Below are 20,326 nucleotides of genomic sequence, written 5' to 3'. Positions count from 1 at the left end.
TCTCAATCAACATTATTTGGACACTATCAAGTGATACAACAAACATATGCTATTTATTTATACACTAACCTGTATAAACTGATACAGGATTCCAGAATTCTGGAATAGGTATCATGAATGAAGGGAAAATGTACAATCAGCCAATTCGCTGTAGAATGATCTGCTAACAGGATGCTTATGGAAAATAGAAAATCAAAAGTGTTACGCATGATAACCAATGCTCTTCTTTACATTCCAAACAACTTTATTGCAAACGACCTCAAAATGAACACTATAAAGTTACTGCGAGAATTATGTCCAACGTTTATGTAGACATCCAAGCCATTACATACATCTAGCAGTGTAGTTAATGACTGAATCACCAGACGACGCGACGACTGAAATATTTTGTTCCCTATGATCTACCTAACAGATTTTAAAGTGCACTAAAATGAACGTCAGTCCGCCTGTCAAATTTTAGTTAACAAATTGCTTAGAAAAAAAAAAGGAATATACAATATACATACATGTCGCAATAATAAACTAGATATAGAACTAGTGGAAAATAATTGAAGCCAATTTTTTAAAGTTTAGTGAGCGTGTTGTCCGCTAGATGAAACAAATAAGGGGGCAACAAAATAATGTCAACAATGTTTTACTTATTTTCGGTAATATTTACATAGAATTTTGTGAGAGTGGTTTTTTAAAGTTTAAAGTAAGATAATCACCTGACCAAAAAAATAATAATTTTTTACTCATACGAGTGTATTTTTAAATCATTATTAGATAAATTTTTCGTTTTTCTAACTAGAAGCATTTTGGGGGTATTTAAGCAAAACTAATTACAAGACGCCATCTTCAAAGAGCTCTAAAGCTTTCTTAGGAAGCATTTTAGGACTAGGTGAATTTGGTTAAATTGCCTTAAAATTATCTGAGAAATCTCCTGTCTTCGTTTGTCGGTAGAGTTTCTGGGCACTCTGTATACATACACATACAAATTTATTTCGGCGAAGCGTTGACGGTAGCGAATTAAATGCTTTTTCCCCACCCAAAAAATGCACAACGTCGCTAAAGAAGTTTTCACTTCAAAATATATTAACCTTCTTGCAACGTGAAAAGCTTCATCTGTATTTTAATACTCAATTGATCGTCTAAAGGCGGATCCACATCAATAAAAATTTATGTTGTATGTTGTATTTGACGCAAATTTGCTCGTGTTCGCTGAACTTTTTATTTGTTGTTCTGAAGCTATTTCCTTGTGGCATTTTTATGATTAACTATTTATATAGGAAATAAGCCACAATTAAATTGAAAAGAATAATTTTATTAACGTTTCGATGCCCAAATTGGGTGTCGTTGTCAAAATACAAAATACTACTAAATATAAACAAAAATGTTGTTGCTAAGTAAAAAATTCTTCTAATAATTTATTTAGTCTGACTCATTTATAGTGGCAATTCAGACATATATTATATATTTTAAAATGATATTGCCAATATTTATGAGTTGCGTTCCTGGGACGACTTTACCGAAAGATAGTTCATTCGATTACATGAAATCAACCCCAACTCAAGAATATCCGTCACAAAAAAATTATAGGTTGTGATCTGTCTTTAAAGAGACAATCAAATGCAACGGCGACAGTAAAATTCTCGCGTTAAAGATTCCATAGTAAATCACAAGGGAAAACCAGGAAAAAAACCTCGTGATACTATCCCGATATCGTAAGTATTTGGTCTTACATTTAATTTACTCTCAAGAACTAATATACCAAATTCTGACTTTAATATGTTTTACTTATAAATAATATTAATACATAATACATAGATATATAAGTAATACTAAAATATAAAATATGTACTAACTCGATATGTTATTGACTTACTAATCTTGGTATTTTCTTTCTATTGAGTTCCTATTTCAGTATGGGTAACCACATCCTACTGCATTCTACCGAGGAATTTGCGACACAATTGGTTTCATTTAGCATAATTAGAGCCGCTTCTTTGATTTGTCTCTTTTTATTGTCTGATTCTTTCAGGACTATACTTGAATCTCTCCACTGAACTTTATGTTCATTATCCCATGCGTGTTGACATATTTGAGATCTATCAAATTCTCTATTTTCAATATAAGACTGATGTTCACTTATTCTAACGTTTAATAGTCTTGATGTTTCACCTAAATAAAATTGTTCCCATTCACAAGGTATTTTATAAATGCAATTCTTTGTTCTTTCTTGTTCATTGTTAGGTTTAGTTTTAGATAGAATAGATCTCAATGTGTTCGTTGTTTTGAATGTTGTTGCAATGTTGAATTTATTTCCTATTGTTTTAAGTTTCTCAGATAGTCCTTTTATATAATATGGTATTGATATTTTCCTAGTAATATTTCTTGTGAATATTGTAGGATCCCGTTCTAAGTTGTTCTGTTCCATTCGATCCAATCTTGACAATTCATTATTTATAAACGATAAAGGATAATCATTTTTTAATAAAACAGATGTTAACAATTGTTTTTCTTCTAAAAATGAATTTTCGTTAGAACAAGTAATTTTGGCTCTATCATATAAGGATTTAATGAATCCTTTTTTAAGATTGATGTTGTGATTTTATTTGTAATTGAGATATGTGTTGGTGTATGTTGGTTTTCTATACACTTGAGTCTCATATCCAGTATCCTTCTTTGAGACTAAAACATCGAGGAAAGGCCGGGTTTTATTGTATTCCTTTTCCATTGTAAATTTTATTGTCTCTTCTTGATCGTTTATAATATTCAGGAACGTATCCAACAATTCTGATCTATGAGGCATATCGCAAATACATCACCTACATATCTCCACCATACTGTGGGTTTTAAATTTTGTTTAGAAATGGTATTAGTTTCGAAATCCTCCATAAATATATTAGCCAATAATGGAGATAAAGAAGAGCCCATTGCTAGACCAAAATTTTGTTTATAGAATTCATTATTTAGTTGAAAATAGGTATTATTAGTACATGATATGATATTAGTTTCGAAATCCTCCATAAATATATTAGCCAATAATGGAGATAAAGAAGAGCCCATTGCTAGACAAAAATTTTGTTTATAGAATTCATTATTTAGTTGAAAATAGATATTATTAGTACATAATGTCAATCTCCATTATAGCTGATACATTTAGTCTTGTCCTAGTTGTCAATGTATTATCATTCTCTAATTTCGTTTTGATTATGTTTAAAGTTTTATCTAATGGCACATATGTAAATAAACTGTTTATGTCAAAACTTACTAAAATATTATTTAGATTAAATTCACTAGTTGATAATTTGTTTAAAAAATGTTTTGTATTTTTTACAAATGTATCATCATTATTAGCAAATGGTTTTATAATGTTTAATAAGAATTTTGGTAGTTCACTACAAGGAGAATTGATGGTACTACAAATGGGTCTAAGTGGTATGTTCGCTTTATGAATTTTCGGCACCCCATAAAAATGTGGTGTCTTATTGTAGTGAGGTGTCATTAATTTTCTTTTTATTGATGTGAACTGTGCGCCGCATAGAATAACGCAAAAATATTTTCGTAACGAACAACGCACGCTATCCGTAGTGCTGTCGGTTTTTCAGTAGACTTCAAAGAAATTTGCACTGCACAGCAATGTTAGTGTGGACTTGATTATCCATTTGTCGCTAAGTGGATTCGGTGGTACAACACACGAACTAAATATTTACGTCGTAAAAATACTTGACCAGATTTAAATTTGTGCCTAAAATAATTTTTCTGTATTTTAAAATACAACTCACACACACACATAAATCATATTGAAAAGTACAGAATCTCAAATTATTGTTCCATTTTTACCGCCGAGTCCTTTGCTATTGAAAAGGCACTAAAATGGTGTGCAACTCAAACATGCACGAATGTGGCAATAATTTCAGACTCAAAATCAGCATTACAAGCTATTAGCGGTCACCCAATAAACCAATTCCGAAATGCCTTAATTTTGAACATTAAAAAATTAATTATGGATCTTAAACAAAATAATGTAACTGTTTCGTTTATTTGGACGAAAGGACATTGCGGAGTCGAAGGTAATGAAATTGCGGATATAGCCGCAAAAAGTAGTCACAGTTGCCACCATATGGACAAAGTATTTAATTTAAAAGATTTGAATAATGCTCTCCAACCTAATATCAGAAGGAAATGGGAAACTGATTACAAAAGAATTGCAAATAAATCTACAAACCCTTATTTCAAAATTCACCCTACACTTCCAAAAGACATTCCTCATTTCACCTTTAATTATAATAGAGCACAAATGTCAGTATTGACTCGTTTAAAATTGAATCATGCTCGCTTTCCATCTCACTTATATAAAATTGGAATACTTAACTCTCCTGTCTGTAGTTGTGACAATGTATCCATTGGTGATCTAAATCATATATTTCTAGAATGTTCTCTGAACTCTCAATCTTCTTCAATTCTGTATCAAGAACTAATTCATCACGAGTGTCCATTGCCACTAAATATTACAGCTCTCCTTTCTTCCCCAGATAAAGCGGTACTAGATTCCATCATTAATTTTATCAGAAATTCAAAAATAGCGGTATAGTTTAGAAATAGACAATATGAAATCATTTAATGTAATTAAGAATTTACATGTTTTGTGGCAAATAGATTTTGTCTGATGCCAGGATCTCTCTCACACACACACACACACACACACACATTTTTCCTGATGTGGATCCGTCTTGAGAGATTTTTATTCTAGCAGCTGGAATCTTTGGCCTTTTGTGATGTCTATTAAATATTAAAAAAAATAAGAAAACTCAACGTGGGCTTTAACAATGTTGTTAACGTATATTAATAATCAGGAACAGTAGTGGAATGATGACATTTTTATAAATATCTCTTATAATGTAGTATTAGTGTTTACGAGAGGACGGATCAGATCCAACGAAGAGGTCGACCTTGACCGCCTTCTTGTGATAAAATAAAACTCAAAGAGTTGGCTCTTAATTAAACGCTGCCGTCTTCATCGCTAGATATTATTGTGATTTATTTTTTATTTACCTCGCGTGTTAGAGAATCCAAATTTATTGCATTCTTTCCGTGGGTTAAAAAACTCTTGAATATGAAATGGAATAATGAGATCGCCTTAACACTGATAGGATTTTATCGGACACGACCTCCACGAAGTTAGAGCAAATTGCGATCTCGCATGATTTAATACCTTGGCTCAAACTTTTTATTCTGATGAGGATAAGACAAGAACGATCAATGCCATGGTGATTAATATTTTTTGCTACTGTATTGATCGCCTTTGGTTGCCCTAGATGTGTTTAACGAAAACATTTTCCAATTTTATATTAAAGTATATTTGTTTACAACTGGCAGCTCATTACAAATGCAAATCTTCAAATAGAGGTTAAAGCAGTGGTTTGCAACCTTTTTGTACCTGCGCCCCCCTTTAAAAAAATAAAATTGTTGGGCCCCCTTAATTTTTTAACAATCTAATTTTACAAATTCTCAACTCAATCTTGAAAATTTTTTATCTCACTAGATAAGTATATGGGACCGTTCAAGTATTACGTAACGTAGGTTGGGGGGGTCAAAAATCTTCAAAAATTGCGTTACGCAATAGTTAAACTCCCATAAGAGTGCGTTACGTGGGGGAGGGGGTGGGGGTAAAAATCTTCAAAAATCGCGTTACGTAATACTTGAACTATTATCATTTCCTGCTCTGCTGTCGTAAGGCCAAATCATGATATTTTTCAATCACAAACTAATCCATTTATATTTGGACATGTCAAGATCTTTAAAGTAAAATCCCTGGTTAAATGATTATTACTAAGAACTTTACTTTCTTCTATTTCATCAGCAAGACAGGCAATTTTAAAAGTGGGAAACATGTCAAAAATTTTCAAACTTATTATCCACAGTTCTAATTTTTTTCAAAAATGCAGGAATCTTGTCTTTCTACGCAAATGCATGCATTTGAGGCCCTTGCATTGATTTATTTAAAATACTACGTCTTTGAAGAATATTAACTAAATGCGCAAATTTTACAAGGAATTTCGTGTCATAAAACAAGTTTGCCTATTCTCTAAATTATCAGTAAGAAATATGGCGATCGCTTCTTTTAGCTCAAACACCCTTTGAAGTACTTTGACACGAGAAAGCCAACGTGCCTCACAATAATATAGAAGTGATATTCTGAATACGCATCACGCAGTTTTGCGAAAAGCCTTCCCCTTAATGGACTATTTTTGATAAAATTTACAGCTCTTATAATAACTTCAAATACTGTTTCTAGATCTTTACCCATATCTCATAAAACAAGCGATTGTCTATGAATCATGCTATTATGCGTCCAAACTGCACGAGGAGCCATTTTTCGAACTCGTGCCTGTAGACTGGCATTTTTTCCTGCTATAGATAGAGCTCCATCTATGTGCATAGTCCCACACAGTTCTCCCACAGAATGTCATTTTCATTAAAAAATTATCAATATTAAAAACTTCACTTGCTGTAGTGCCTTATTGCCTTCAATAAGTTTACAGAATAACATGTCTTCTCTAACATCAGTTTCCACAACATATCTTACATATGTTATCAAGTGTGCATCCTTAAGAACATGGGTAGCCTCATCTACTTACAACGCGAAAAAAGATATTTTTACTTTTTCTATTAATTGATCGCAGAGATCTTCAGATATTCGTATTCCCATCGTATTACCTGCAAGTGGAATGATTTTAAGTTGATCAACATATGATTCACTGAGCGCATCATCATAGCTATTATGCCAATAGATGCAAATAGCATTAGATAGTAGGTAGATTCATTTTTTTGACACCTATTCGACTTCTTTGGTTTGTATTCGAACTTGGAAACAGCTACATGTCCCCCTTGCAACACTCCCGCGCCCTCCTAGGGCGTTGGAAACCACTGGGTTAAGGGTTACAGTCAAGGCCATAAACCATTACCGTACGGATTCAGTTGAAATCAATAAGGTGTTCTTTTGAAAAATTACGAGTTATGCATTAATTTGTTTAAAAGTTACATATACTTTAAAAAAAGACCCCATGAAATTAAAAACACTAATAATAAGAAAATAGAAAACACGAATTTTGTAAAAGTTGTATCTTAGACAAATAAGTACCTGTATTTTCTTTCCGCTCTTTAATTTTTTCACGAAGCAAATTCTCTCTTTTAATAGTACCTAGTAGTATTTTTGGATTTATAAAGCATCTTCAACTTTTCAGCTTGCAAGTTCTAATACAGTGAGCCAGGGATGTCAACTGCGATGTGTATGCATGTTTCATAGATTTCGAGAAGGCATTTGATAAAGTCCCACATGGAAAACTAATCGATATCCTAAAAACATCAGGACTCGATGGTAAGGATATAAGACTCGTCTTAAACTTATATCTCCAACAAAAAGCAACAGTTCGATTCGAAAATGAACTGTCCGAAATCTTCACAGTCGAAAAAGGTGTTAGACAGGGTTGCATACTGTCACCAGTATTATTTAACATATACTCTGAAAACATCTTTAGAGAGGCCTTGGACGAATCAGAAGATGATATTGCAGTAAATGGACAACTTATAAATAATATTAGATATGCAGACAATACAGTTTTGCTGGCAGATAGTGCGCAGGGGCTCCAAAGGATCATGGATACTGTTGTAGAAGCATTTAACAAATACGGCCTAAAACTAAACTGTAAGAAGACAAAAATAATGATAATTAGTAAAAATACCAACATAAACGCCCAAATTACCGTAAACAATACACCCCTAGAGAGAGTACAGAAAATATGCTATCTGGGCTGCAACATTAAGGATACTTGGGATCATAGTTACGAAATAACAACTGGTATTGAAAAAGCCAGAAGCTCTTTTAACAGTCTTAGGAAGATTATGTGCAACTTGTCTTTAAGTATCAATATACGCATAAGAATTCTTAGATGTTACGTCTTTAGTGCCCCCCTCTACGGAGTTGAAAGCTGGAGTCTGACAGAAGATGCCATAAAACGGTTAGAGGCGTTTGAAATATGGTGCTACCGACGTATGTTGAGGGTCTCATATATACACCACACAACTAATATAACTATTCTCCAGAAGACTATAAGAAAAGACAAAGAAATCATTAACACCGTATATAACAGAAAATTGGCTTACTTCGGCCACATTATGCGTAATGAAAAATACCTACTGCTACAGTTAATTCTACAAGGCAAGATTAAGGGCAGGAGAGGCCCTGGACGTAGACGTATATCCTGGCTGGCCAATCTTAGGAAGTAGACTTGTCTAACGCCAACTGATCTATTTCGAGCTGCCGTAAATAGAATAAGATGGGTCAATGTGGTCGCCAATATCTCCAGAAGATAGGCACTTTTAGAAGAAGAAAGCATCTTCTCTTCCTTAGGTGCCTCGTCTTAGCGAAGGTTGGCGATGACTTCTGCAAAGTCTTCTCTATTTTGGGATTTTCTTACTAAACTTTGAAAGTCTAATCCTGTCCTGTCCATTCTTTGATGTTGCGCAGCAACAGGGAAGGTTATTTGTCGTCTACCCGGACCGTGTCTTTTTTCTATTTTCCCTTCTATAATAAGCTGAAGGAAGTTATACCTGTGGTGTCTAAATATGTGTCCAAGATATGATTTTTTACGTTTCTTGTCAATTTCTGTGAGTTCACGTTCTCTATTCATACGCCTTAAAACTTCTTCATTTCTAACGCGATCAGTCCGTGGAATTTTCAGCATACGACGAAGTACCCACATCCACATCTCAAAGCTCTATAAACGTCGTAACGAGCTGACTGTTCCAAGCTTCCATGCCGTGTAATAGTACACTATATAGGGTGTTTCATTAATAATTGCCCATATAGTAACTGGAGAAACCTTAGCACAAAATACGAAGATTTAACCTAAAACACTTAAATAAAATGTGGTTACTTACTGACTTACAGGGTGTTTTATATATTTATAATATATATTTATAATATATATTTATAATATATCTGTTTCGCGTATCCAACATCCTACGTACTTAAACTTTTTCACTTCTTCAACGAGATTGTTGTTGACTAGTAGTGTGTGCTTTTTTGAAATTACTATTGATTTAGTTTTTTAATGCTCACAGCACCCCTTAAAAATTTTCTGTGATCTACTTGTTTATAAACAAAATCATGTGTGTTGAGTTGCACAATAATATAAAAAACATGTTTTATTAACTTGTTAGCTACTAATATATTATAAAAGTAAAAACTAAAATTAAAAAGGTGATACAAGCAAATTAGCAAGTACCAACCCATAATAAATGAAGTGAAGTAAAATATTTTAAAAAAATTAAGATTTATTGAGTATAGAGACTATATTAATAATTTAAATCAGTTATTACAATAAAAAATGTAAATGTGACCTGTTTATCAAAAAAAAAAAAATTAAAAGTTAAACTGCCAGATGATGACACCCCGATTCGACTTTAGAGCTACAAGTTCAGAATGACACTAAATAACCACTTCAAACGCAAACAGACCTATGCTATATAATATTACAGAAAGCTACTATGACGCACAGCACGGATAACAAACTTGAAATACCAAATATTTGATGAAAATGTGTTATGGGGTGCTGGTAGCACCCCACGTGGCAGGTGCCGGGTTAATGACGAATTTGGCAAATCATCTTTGAGGTACCTGCCTACCTGTCGACCGAGTAAGGGAAAGTTGTGACGAATTTGATACCGTCCATGATATCAGTTACCAGTTCCGTCCATGCGTTATAACGGCATCATCGTTTCAATTCGTTGCTGCTAAACTTAAATTTTATCAAAAGATGTTAATAAAAGAACCATTTACAGATTTTTAAGTGAAATAAAATAAGGAAACATTACTTAGCCAAAAAGATATGAAGAAAAGCAACCAATGGAAATTGATGACTTTCATAGAAACGTCCTTCGGAGAAAAATTCATTCGTTCTATTTAAACAAGGAAATTCCTGCATTGGATACAATATTAAAGGCAATAAGAGATAATAATTTTCCTCACTTTGCACATTGCCTAAATCTGTCCCTTTTTGATTCCCCAACACTGACCGATGATTTGCATACCTGTTAGGTATATAATAATCCATGGGTTTGTATTGTTATTTACCTATATTTGAACAACTCTTTGAAAGATAATATCTAAAACTAAAGGACACCGCACACATCTTATGGAAAATATAATGTCACTCAAATTCAATAAAATTTACATTAATAGATGCGTCCTGAAATTTCAATAATTTGATACCATTGCGCGAACTCTATATTTTGATTAACAAGAGCGTAAATTGATAAAAATAAATCTAAAATCAAATAGGAATGTACGTGTGTCAAAGAGAGAAAAAAGATCTTGTGATTCGCTTACTCCATAAATCTTTCTCGAGGGATTAAGGCAGAAGCTTACTCTTATCTTTTCCAATTATTATTGATAATAAAGTAGGTATATTTTGGTTAGTTGTACCGCCTCTAGTCGGTTAGTGGTGAATAGACTGTTTTCAATAGCCGCTAGACTAATATTATTTATCAATGCCAGTTTGCGATTTCGATAAACTTTAATTATAGTCGGTTCGCTAAACTCAGACGCATCTGGCTAGATATTTTAGTAGATATTTTTTTTGTTTTCTGCCAATTTTGCAAAAATTGGCAAAATTACTAAATACTTAGTGATTATTAACTATTTAAAAATTATTTTTTGCCAATTTTGCTAAAATTGGCAAAATTACCGACTAAAATATCTAGAAAGTTGCGTCTGAGTTTAGCGAACAGACTATACAATTAACATACTAATTAAGCAAAATTCAGAGTTGGCGCAATGGTATAAAATTATTGAAATTTCAGGACACACATATTCATGTAAATTTTATTTCATTTGAGTGACATTATATTTTCCATAAGATGTGTGCGGTGTCCTTTTAACAGGAGAGGGCATTATTATGAATGATTTAATTTAACCCCCTTTACCAGCTATTTGCAGATTAGGGAAAATTTGCATGGGTACTGAGCTGCCAGTTACAAACAAATAAATTTTAAAGGTGTTTAATAGTTGGGATAGTAAAACATTTTGAAAAACAATATATTATTCTGAACAGAATATGAATACCTACCGATCCATAGAGCAATCCACACCTGGCCATGCACAAATACTGACAGGTAACCACACCTTGAATTTTCATTTGACCAATTCCCACCGTCGTCCTTTGTAATATCGCTGAAACAAAGAAAAAATCATTTATATATAATCAACAATTGCATATAATTTGTATATACTGACCTTGTTCTGGAATTATTTCTTCCCGACGCTAGATATTATCAGATATTATCAGAGGTAATGTGACCACAGTTGGTTGTGTGGCATGTCACAGTCGTAGAAGAAACGTCAGGAAGAAACAACTCCAGACCATGGCCTAGAAGTCAAGAAATTATGTAATGTCTTAAAAAAAGACTTAAGCCATGAAGGCAATATGTTTTAATAAACTATTGAATTCATAAATTATTGTATAAACAATAGTTCTAATTATTTAATAATACTCTGCTTTCGCAAACTCTTCCTAATTTCTTGAGCCCTTATGCAGAGCTGGGCAGTACCCGGGTACAAGTACCCGAATTTTATACTCTAAGTACTTTTTGGGTACTCAGTACCCAGTACCCGAGTATATTTTCAAAAAATTACTCGGTACTCGCACCCGTAGCATATGGGCTAAAATGCCCGGTACCCGTGTTTATTATATGAGTATATTTTCCGAGTACCTTTTGCAAGTCTAAACTTATGGCCGCATGTGGGAGAGAAAATTAATAGCAACACAAAATGAAAACATCCAAAATAGAACTAGAGCTTGTTGTTAAATTTATAGACGGCAAAAAAATGCCTGGAGTTTATTAAATGAGTTTCCCATAATTAAAAAAAGAATGTGTGTGTACTTTGTACGCACGTAAGAAGTTATACTTCTATTATTATGATTTCAACGAAATTAATATTATACTTAACAGGTTATTTGTATTTTATTTAAATATTAAACTAACTTTCTTTACCTACCACTTTTAAAAAAATTTTATTAAAACGATACCAAGAATATAAAAAAAATATGAATCGTCTGAATTTGAATCCGGGACCTCTTGTAAAGAGGGTAAATGTATGTTACTATCTCTAAACGGGTACCTCCTCAAAATAGCCCCGTCGAAAAAGTTCCGATAAAACAGCACCGACATAATATCCCGCACACAAAATAGCTCTGACAAAATAGCCTGCAGACAAAATAGCCGCGGAATAATAATAGCTCGCCCACAAAATAGCCCCGACAAAATAGTCCCAACAAAAAAGCTCCCTTCAGAATTTATCATGAAATAATCCCTTAAAAATCCTCTATTCAGATGTTTATCTTAACCACATCAAATAAAAATGGTCTTTTCAAAGAACTCGAACCCTGTTTTCGGTTTCGAATTCAATGTTCAAGCCAGCTCCCGCCAGCCATCTGCCTCTTGGAAGTTTGAACATTTAATTTAAGCGAAAATCAATGTTTATTTGTGATATAAACATTTTTGTCTGATTTCTGACAGCAGCAAAATGTATTTTGAATTAAATAAATTAGGTACATACATTCTTCTTTTTTTTGTCAAATAATTTAAATTAAAAAAGAGTTTTTGGACACCTTGTATAAATAATTATGTAAATAAAAAATTAATAACCATTTTCAATTTCGTTGCAACATGAAACTACAGCCGCATCATATTCTAGTTCAATCAGAGAATGCAGCAAGCACCTCTACCGGTTTCGAAACTTATTAGTCTCTCATCAGGAGGCACATATGCTGCTCTCTCTGATCCAACCAAAACAAACCCCGGCGTGCATTTACGGATTGCAACGAACGAAATGGCATAGATGCCCTAGCGGCAACTGCTAGCAAAAGACCAAGTTTTCAATCTAATAGCACATAAAACAACATCCAAAAATGTTACTCTACGTCCTACCAGATTGAAAACAATGGGAACCTTCTCTGGTAACACCTCCGAGGCTTCTACAATTTGCAAGCCATAACGGATGCAGATGCTGAGACTAAGGAAGATGAGGGAATTTTACAATTTATAATTCACGTCCCATCTGCTCAGCGCGGTAAATTTCCAACGAGAATGGTTGTAAACCAAAAATGAATAACCATTTTCAATTTCGTTGCAACACGAACTACCGAGGCACACTACGAACTGCACACTACTCAATTCTACATCAAAACTATTGACAAAAATTCTATCCCAAAAAATATATAAGAAAGCCGGTGTATCGGAAGAACAACAGGGTTTTCGCCCAAACAGATCTACAATAGACGCTATTTTCATAATGCGACAATTAGTTGAGAAATCAATAGAATTCGACAAGCCCATGTTCACATGCTTTGTAGATCTGAAACAAGCATTCGACAGAGTACGATTAAAGGACGTGCTCAGTATCCTTGAAAAGAAAAACATAGGTCAGAGGTATAGAAACATAATCAAAGAGCTCAATAAATCCAACAAAACACGAATTAAAACCACACACGGGCTCACGGAAGAAATCAAAATCAATGCAGGCATTAGACAAGGGGACAGCCTCAGTCCATGCCTATTTAATTTAATAATGGATGAAGTTATAGGTAGTGTTAACATAATGAATCAGGGATACAAAATGGGTAACCGAACCATGAGAATACTTTGCTACGCAGATGATGCAATCTTAATAGCCGAAAACGAAGATGACTTACAACGCCTACTACAAAAATTCAAAATAACCGCCGAAAAGTATAACCTGACACTATCCAAAGAGAAAATTCAATCGATGGTAATATCCAGGAACCCAATTAGATGTAAGTTAGTAGTGGACGACCATATAATCGAACAGGTAATGGATTGCAGATACTTAGGTGTGGAAATATCTAGCGACAGGCATCTGTGGCAAGAATCAAAACAGCAGGCAATAAAAGCAGCGAGAATATCTGGTTTCCTGAGGGATATAATCTGGCGGAATAAATATATGAGCACCGAAAGCAAAGTCCGCATTTATAAGACATGTGTTAGACCCGTACTGGCATACGCAGCTGAGACAAGGGCCGAGACAACAAAGACCAAACAGATAATGAGAACAACAGAGATGAAAACCCTAAGATCCATAAGAGGTATCACACTCAGAGATAGAGTACGAAACGAAGACACATTGAGAGAGCTAGGCGTTCAGGACGTAGTGAGATGGACAAGAGCGCGACGACGCATGTGGAGGGACCACGTAGATCGGATGGACCCTGAACGTATGGCGCATTGGGCGAAAACACAGAAGCCCAACACCAAGCGACCCATAGGAAGACCCAAAAAACGATGGTACGAGAGTTGGAGCTCCGGATCGCAGCAAAGACTGTAACAGAAAAAACAGGACATAGTCCTATTACAAGAAGAAGAAGAAGAAGAAGAAGACGAAAATACAGCCGCATCATGTGCCTCTTGATGAGAGACTAATAAGTTTCGAAACCGGTAGACGTGCTTGCTACACTCTCTGATTGAACTAGAATATGATGCGGCTGTATTTTCGTGTTGCAACGAAATTGAAAATGGTTATTCGTTTTTGATTTACATGTTTACTCTGATTAGAGTACGAAGGGAAACATTGTTGGAACTTTACCGCGCTGAGCAGATGGGACGGGAATTATAAATTGTAAAATTCCCTCATCTTCCTTAGTCTCAGCATTCCTAGAAGCCTCGGAGGTGTTACCAGAGAAGGTTTCCCATTGTTTTCAATCTGGTAGGATGTAGAGTAACATTTTTGGATGTTGTTTTATCTGCTATTAGATTGAAAACTTAGTCTAATTATGTAAATGTTTATATTAATGAATAGAGAATTAAATAACCTTTCAAATGAGCTAGCACACGACCCCTATTCTCATTTAAAAAACTCATCGATTACGTCGTCACGTCCAGATCGATGACGTCACTAGTACGACATAATATATACCAAAATATCGTAATTTAAAAATAAAACTCGACCTGTTTCAGGATTTTTTCTTAACGTCGCGGATTTACGAAATAACGAATTTATTCCTTTCAGTTGCACCACACTGTATAGTACGTATAGTATGTCTGAATACTGTATAGTATGTCTAGTCTGAATTGCCGTTATGAATGTGTCAGATTAAATTAAATTATTAGAAGAATGTTTTTACTAAGCAACAACATTTTTGTTTAATTTATTAATATTTTGTATTTTGACAACGACGTCCGAAGTGGAAGTCGAAACGTTATTAAAATAATTTTTTAAGTTAAATTGTGGCTTATTTTCCAATTAGAATAGTAATTTAAAATAAACCGGTAAAAGGTAAAACTTTTTATTGGGGGTGTTTTCGCCGGGGCTGTTTTAGCCGGGGATGTTTTAGCCGGGGCTATTTTGTGTGCGATCTATTTTGTCGGGGCCATTTTGTTTACGGGCTATTTTGACGGGGCTATTTTGACCGGGTCATTTTGACGGGTCACGCTCTGAACGAACGGAAACAAATCCGACTGCTAGTTCCGAATTACAACAAAATACCAAGACATGAATGCCGTGGCAGCATCTGCACAAAAAGATGGAAAGTTTTACTTTAATAAAATTAAATTTAAATCTAATTAAAATATAAAAGTAAAACTTTAAATCGTTTTGTGCAGATGCCGCCACGGCATCCATGTCGTGTTATTTTGTTGTAATTCCGTACTAGCAATCGGTTTTGTTTCAGTTCGTTCAGAAATAGTCATATATATATATATATATATATATATATATATATATACACTTTCTGATGAAAGCTAACGAGCTTGAAACCGGTAAGGGTGTTTATGGCACTCTCAGAACAAACTGAAATATAAGACGTCTCTTGTTTTCGTTTTACAACGAAATTATTATTTTTAATTTAGGTACGTTTGGTTCTCTTTTTTAATAACCTTCTTTTATGTTAAGCTCTTACAGAATGGAAAGGTTGGTTCTGTGTTCTGTCCAGGACACTCGTAGAATTTTTCTGTAGACCCATATTTCTAAAAGTTCCGTCTATTGGAACCACATACCTGTATCATCGCTCATAAATCATATACATATAATTTAAAGGCATGCATATTTCTGTCTGTAGTAACAAATGTAGAAACCTATTTTTATTTTATTTGGATCTTTTACAGACTAAACAAGGCAAATAAAGAAAGATTAGATCAAATTTCATACATAATGGGAATTTGTAACTCTCTCTGAATACCAAATAAAGTGTAGACTACTTTAACTGCACTAGAATTAAATTAATAACGGAAACAACTTTGATAATATATTAATATTCAACAGTTGTAAATATTTTACTTGATTTTTTAAAAAGAATGTCCACTAATTTAACATATCATTACATATTTCCTCTATTTACCGATCTTGTTATGTAAATATGCCTTGCTGTTAGGAAATCTTTATCTTAACTCTAAATATTTTTAACTTGATACTGACATAATAAACTGTACATCTTTACGGTCCCTGATCTAACAATCCTAACTTTTTTTTACATTTAACATGTTTAGATTTTCTTATCAGTTACGGAAATAATAACCGAGATTTTAGCTGTTAAATAAGTGATTTATTTGTTGATTCTTAGCAACATATTAATACTTATTAGATAAATTGTTTGGAGGTCAAAAATCTGATTCAGCTTTCACAAATGATAAAATCTCAGTGTTGACAATTTATTTTTGCTGTTTATTTATTACATTCTGAATATTGTTTTAGATAAATTCGCAATACGATCAAAATTTAATATTAACATATTATCTTTATCTGTTTTTGCTCAGCATTTTCCGTTCACATTTGGAAAACTGTCTCCAAATTAGTTCCATCTATTTCCGCTCTGGACCTCTTCAATCCAGTTTTTACCAGCTACTTTTCAAATACCATAGGGTTAAAAATTGTCCAGGTATTTCTTATCAGGCAATTCATGTCTATTCGGAATATAAGTACATATAAGTATGTGTTAAATTGACATTCTAGACCTGAGTGAAACCAAGAAAAAGAGAAGAGGAAATGTGAGATGTGGCAATGGTTAGAATGGTTCTATTCAGGGGTACAAGAAATGGAAAGAGCAAAAAGGGAGTGTGTAACGTTACAAACGTCACATCTTTGCTATTGTATTTTTAAATAATTATTTTTAATTTATTTTCTTTAATATTTCGTTAATAATAATCTTCTTCTATTTGCTTTACCTGTTTTCCCCGTTTAAAACTTGTTTGGCGCCCTCCTTCGTTATCCTCTATTTCCTATCTCTCTTTTCATCTAACATCTAAATCATCATACTGAACATACTTCATATTCTTACTCTCTAGGTATCTGTCTTTTAAGACGGAACATGTCTGTCCATATCCTACTTTGCGCTGTCATTTCAATGACAGTGACAATAATGGAGAGGGCAAAATTAATTTTATTTTAAAAACCATTGCAGGCTGATAATAGCCGTTTTAATTCCAGAACATTTCTCTTGGGTTCTTTGGAAATAAATCAAATCTTTTCCTCTTCGGGAACCTAAGCCTTCATCACCGGTGATGCCAGTACAAGGTCGACAACAGGATGAATGCAGCAGCTATCCATCATCCGTAGGTGCCGCAGCTAGACAATCAGAACTATAACTGCAGGGACCTGAGGCCATAACATCTGCCCAGGTCTACAACAAGTCAACAGCTGTACCATCCGACATCAAGAAGATGTACCGTCAATTACCACAAGCCATACATAAGTATAATCCAGGTAGTTTTTGGCAAGAATTTTGAATATACTGTTATGATCTGCTTTCTATTACTTTTATATTAATTATTATTTACTTGATCAATTATTTAATTAACGCAAATCATACATAAAAATTAAGAAAGAATCTCAGGGTGCCTTTTTATAATATAAAAAAATGTCTAAATTATCTTATGTTATACTTATCTTCTCTCGTGGTTTCAGTATCTCTTAGTTGATCCTTATCGGGATAAAATAAGAAAAGGAAATAAATAGAATAATCATAGATAAAAACATACAATTACCTTTATTATAAAAAGCAATGTTCTGTAAATTTATTAATAAAATCCTGTGGGCATAACTGTCTAAAAGAAACTTTTACCATATAAATTAATCTAATTCAAACAAATATTTATGGCTTTGTTCTTGATACTATTAATAAAACAAGCTAAACAAACAAATTTGGTATTCGCAAATTACTTATACTTCCTGTTAAATTTTTGAAATGTTGGAATCTTAAATGCATATGCTTTTACGTAAAAAAAACTTCTGATTATAAAACAAAATCTATCACATAGGTTATTGACTGACCTTTTTGATTCACACACAATGATGTCTCCTCTTGACCCACATAGTTCCTCCTTGTTGATTATGTTAGGCTACCAATCAAAGCCCTCTCCGTTCTCAGCAAACAATCCAGCAGGATACCAGCAACTATTTCTCCAAAACACAAGCCAGGCCTCTTTTTTGCCAGTACTCGTTCAATAAACTCCAAAACTCTTTCCTCTCTTTCTCTCAACAATAATCTCCTGAGACCCAAGTATCTTTTTTTACTTGGTGTCACAAATAATTTTTACAATGATAATTCTTGTAACTTACTCTCTTGGACTGTACATAGTCAAAGAGATATTTCTTCTCGATTTAATTTGTCTCTCGTACCACTTTTCGGCTACTCCCATTATCAAAACAACACACTAATACTTGCTGCTGAACTACTCACGAAAACTTTTGACTGCCCCTTTTGGATGCCGGTGACACAATGAATTCCTCTTTCCAAAACTATCTCAACATTCAAACAAAACTTTCCCCATTCCAAATTGCCAAGCCAATCAGAAACATTTCTCTCTCGACCTCCCTCTGTTTCAATCGAAAAACCCAGTCATTCCTTCAAACAATACTTCTACTCAAAACTAATGACTTTTCGGAAATTATCTAAATATTCCTGTCATTAAACAAACATATTTATAATTCCAATTCTCTTTGCCTCTATTTTTCTAAAAACTAATAATTACATCTACCTGTGGATTTCCCTTTTCCATAAGAAACAATCGGTTTAAAATTATAACCCTAAATAACTTTCACTCCACTTTTATTTACCAAAATGTTTTTAATTCTTCATGGAAAATTTCATTAAGGAGAAACCACCTTGCGTGACAACTAACTTCTAATAAATATTTACAAATCAATATACAGGGTATATCAAATTTATGTGCCCGCGTTATATTAAAAAATAAAATTTTTATTCTATCTTTGATTGATAAATTGATACACAATAATACATAATGTATATATGTTATTGAATTTAACAAGTCATAGTTTATTATATCTTTATTGAACAATAAACAGGATTAGTTAAAATATTGTTTTGTTTGCTTCCAATCAGATCTTCATAATTCATATTTTAGATTAAGACAAGACGAACACACATCTTGGGATTTTGAGCTTGGCTAGGGTGAACGATAACTATCATAGTTATTAGATTGAAATATTATTTTTCAATTGTATTTCAATTATCTGGGGTAGTTGATCGCGACAAGTGGGCTTTATAATCAAGGATGATTTAAGTAAAAGTGTTGTGAAATACCAAGCTATAAACTCTAGAATAATTAGTATACAAGATATTCTATTTATTTATTAGCGTTAAAATTATTATACAGTTGTTTAAAAAGTTCCCTAGACTCTCCTATTCAATAGTAATATAATTATTAATACTTATTATTTATAATTTAAACATATTAAAGTCAGAATTTGGTATTAGTTTTTGAAAGTAAATTAGATGTAAGACCAAATACTTACGATGTCGGGATAGTATCACGAGGTTTTTACCTGGTTTTCCCTCGTGATTTACTATGGAATCTCTAACGCAAGAATTTTACTGTCATCGTTGCATTTGGTTGTCTTTTTAAAGACAAATCACATGCTATGATTTTTTTGTGACAGATATTCTTGAGCTGGGGTTGATTTCATGTAATCTAATGAACCATCTTTCAGTAAAGTCGTCCCAGTATTAGAAATAGTAGATAATAAAAGGTACAAATAATAGTAAACAAACTATTTATTTTAACCGAAAAACCGTAATATTACAATATACAAAGAAATTAAGATACGTGTTTCTACAACGAGATATTCTTCTAGACTACTTATCGAACGCAGAACTAACACTAACATACAGTTCTGGCATTCACATCCCTTGTAACATGTGCAATTTTAGGTAAAAGTTTATCGCCCTAATGCATTCGGAGAACTGGCCCAGCCATGAAGAGAGACCCCACATGTGTATTCTAACACTTAACAAAAATAATAAAGTTGAAT

General features: G+C 33.3%; 1 protein-coding gene across 2 annotated transcripts in view; it reads right to left on the bottom strand.

Moving 5' to 3' along the window:
• Positions 1-20,326, bottom strand: part of LOC114325426 (protein let-756) — a 399,761-nt gene that overhangs the window by 113,847 nt on the left and 265,588 nt on the right. The window contains exons 1-2 of one of the 2 annotated variants that reach the window (XM_050663530.1): positions 11,282-11,300; positions 11,115-11,218 (exon numbers count right to left, since the gene is read on the bottom strand). In XM_050663530.1, coding sequence (XP_050519487.1) covers positions 11,115-11,183 — 69 coding nt within the window. In that variant the 5' untranslated portion in view covers positions 11,184-11,218; positions 11,282-11,300. Of the gene's footprint in view, positions 1-11,114; positions 11,219-11,281; positions 11,301-20,326 lie in introns of those variants that run through there. The other variant, XM_050663529.1, reaches the window with a different exon arrangement.

The sequence above is a fragment of the Diabrotica virgifera genome, chromosome 10, assembly GCF_917563875.1.
Source record: "Diabrotica virgifera virgifera chromosome 10, PGI_DIABVI_V3a".
NCBI lineage: Eukaryota > Metazoa > Arthropoda > Insecta > Coleoptera > Chrysomelidae > Diabrotica > Diabrotica virgifera.
This window is presented reverse-complemented; position numbering and strand designations above follow the sequence as displayed.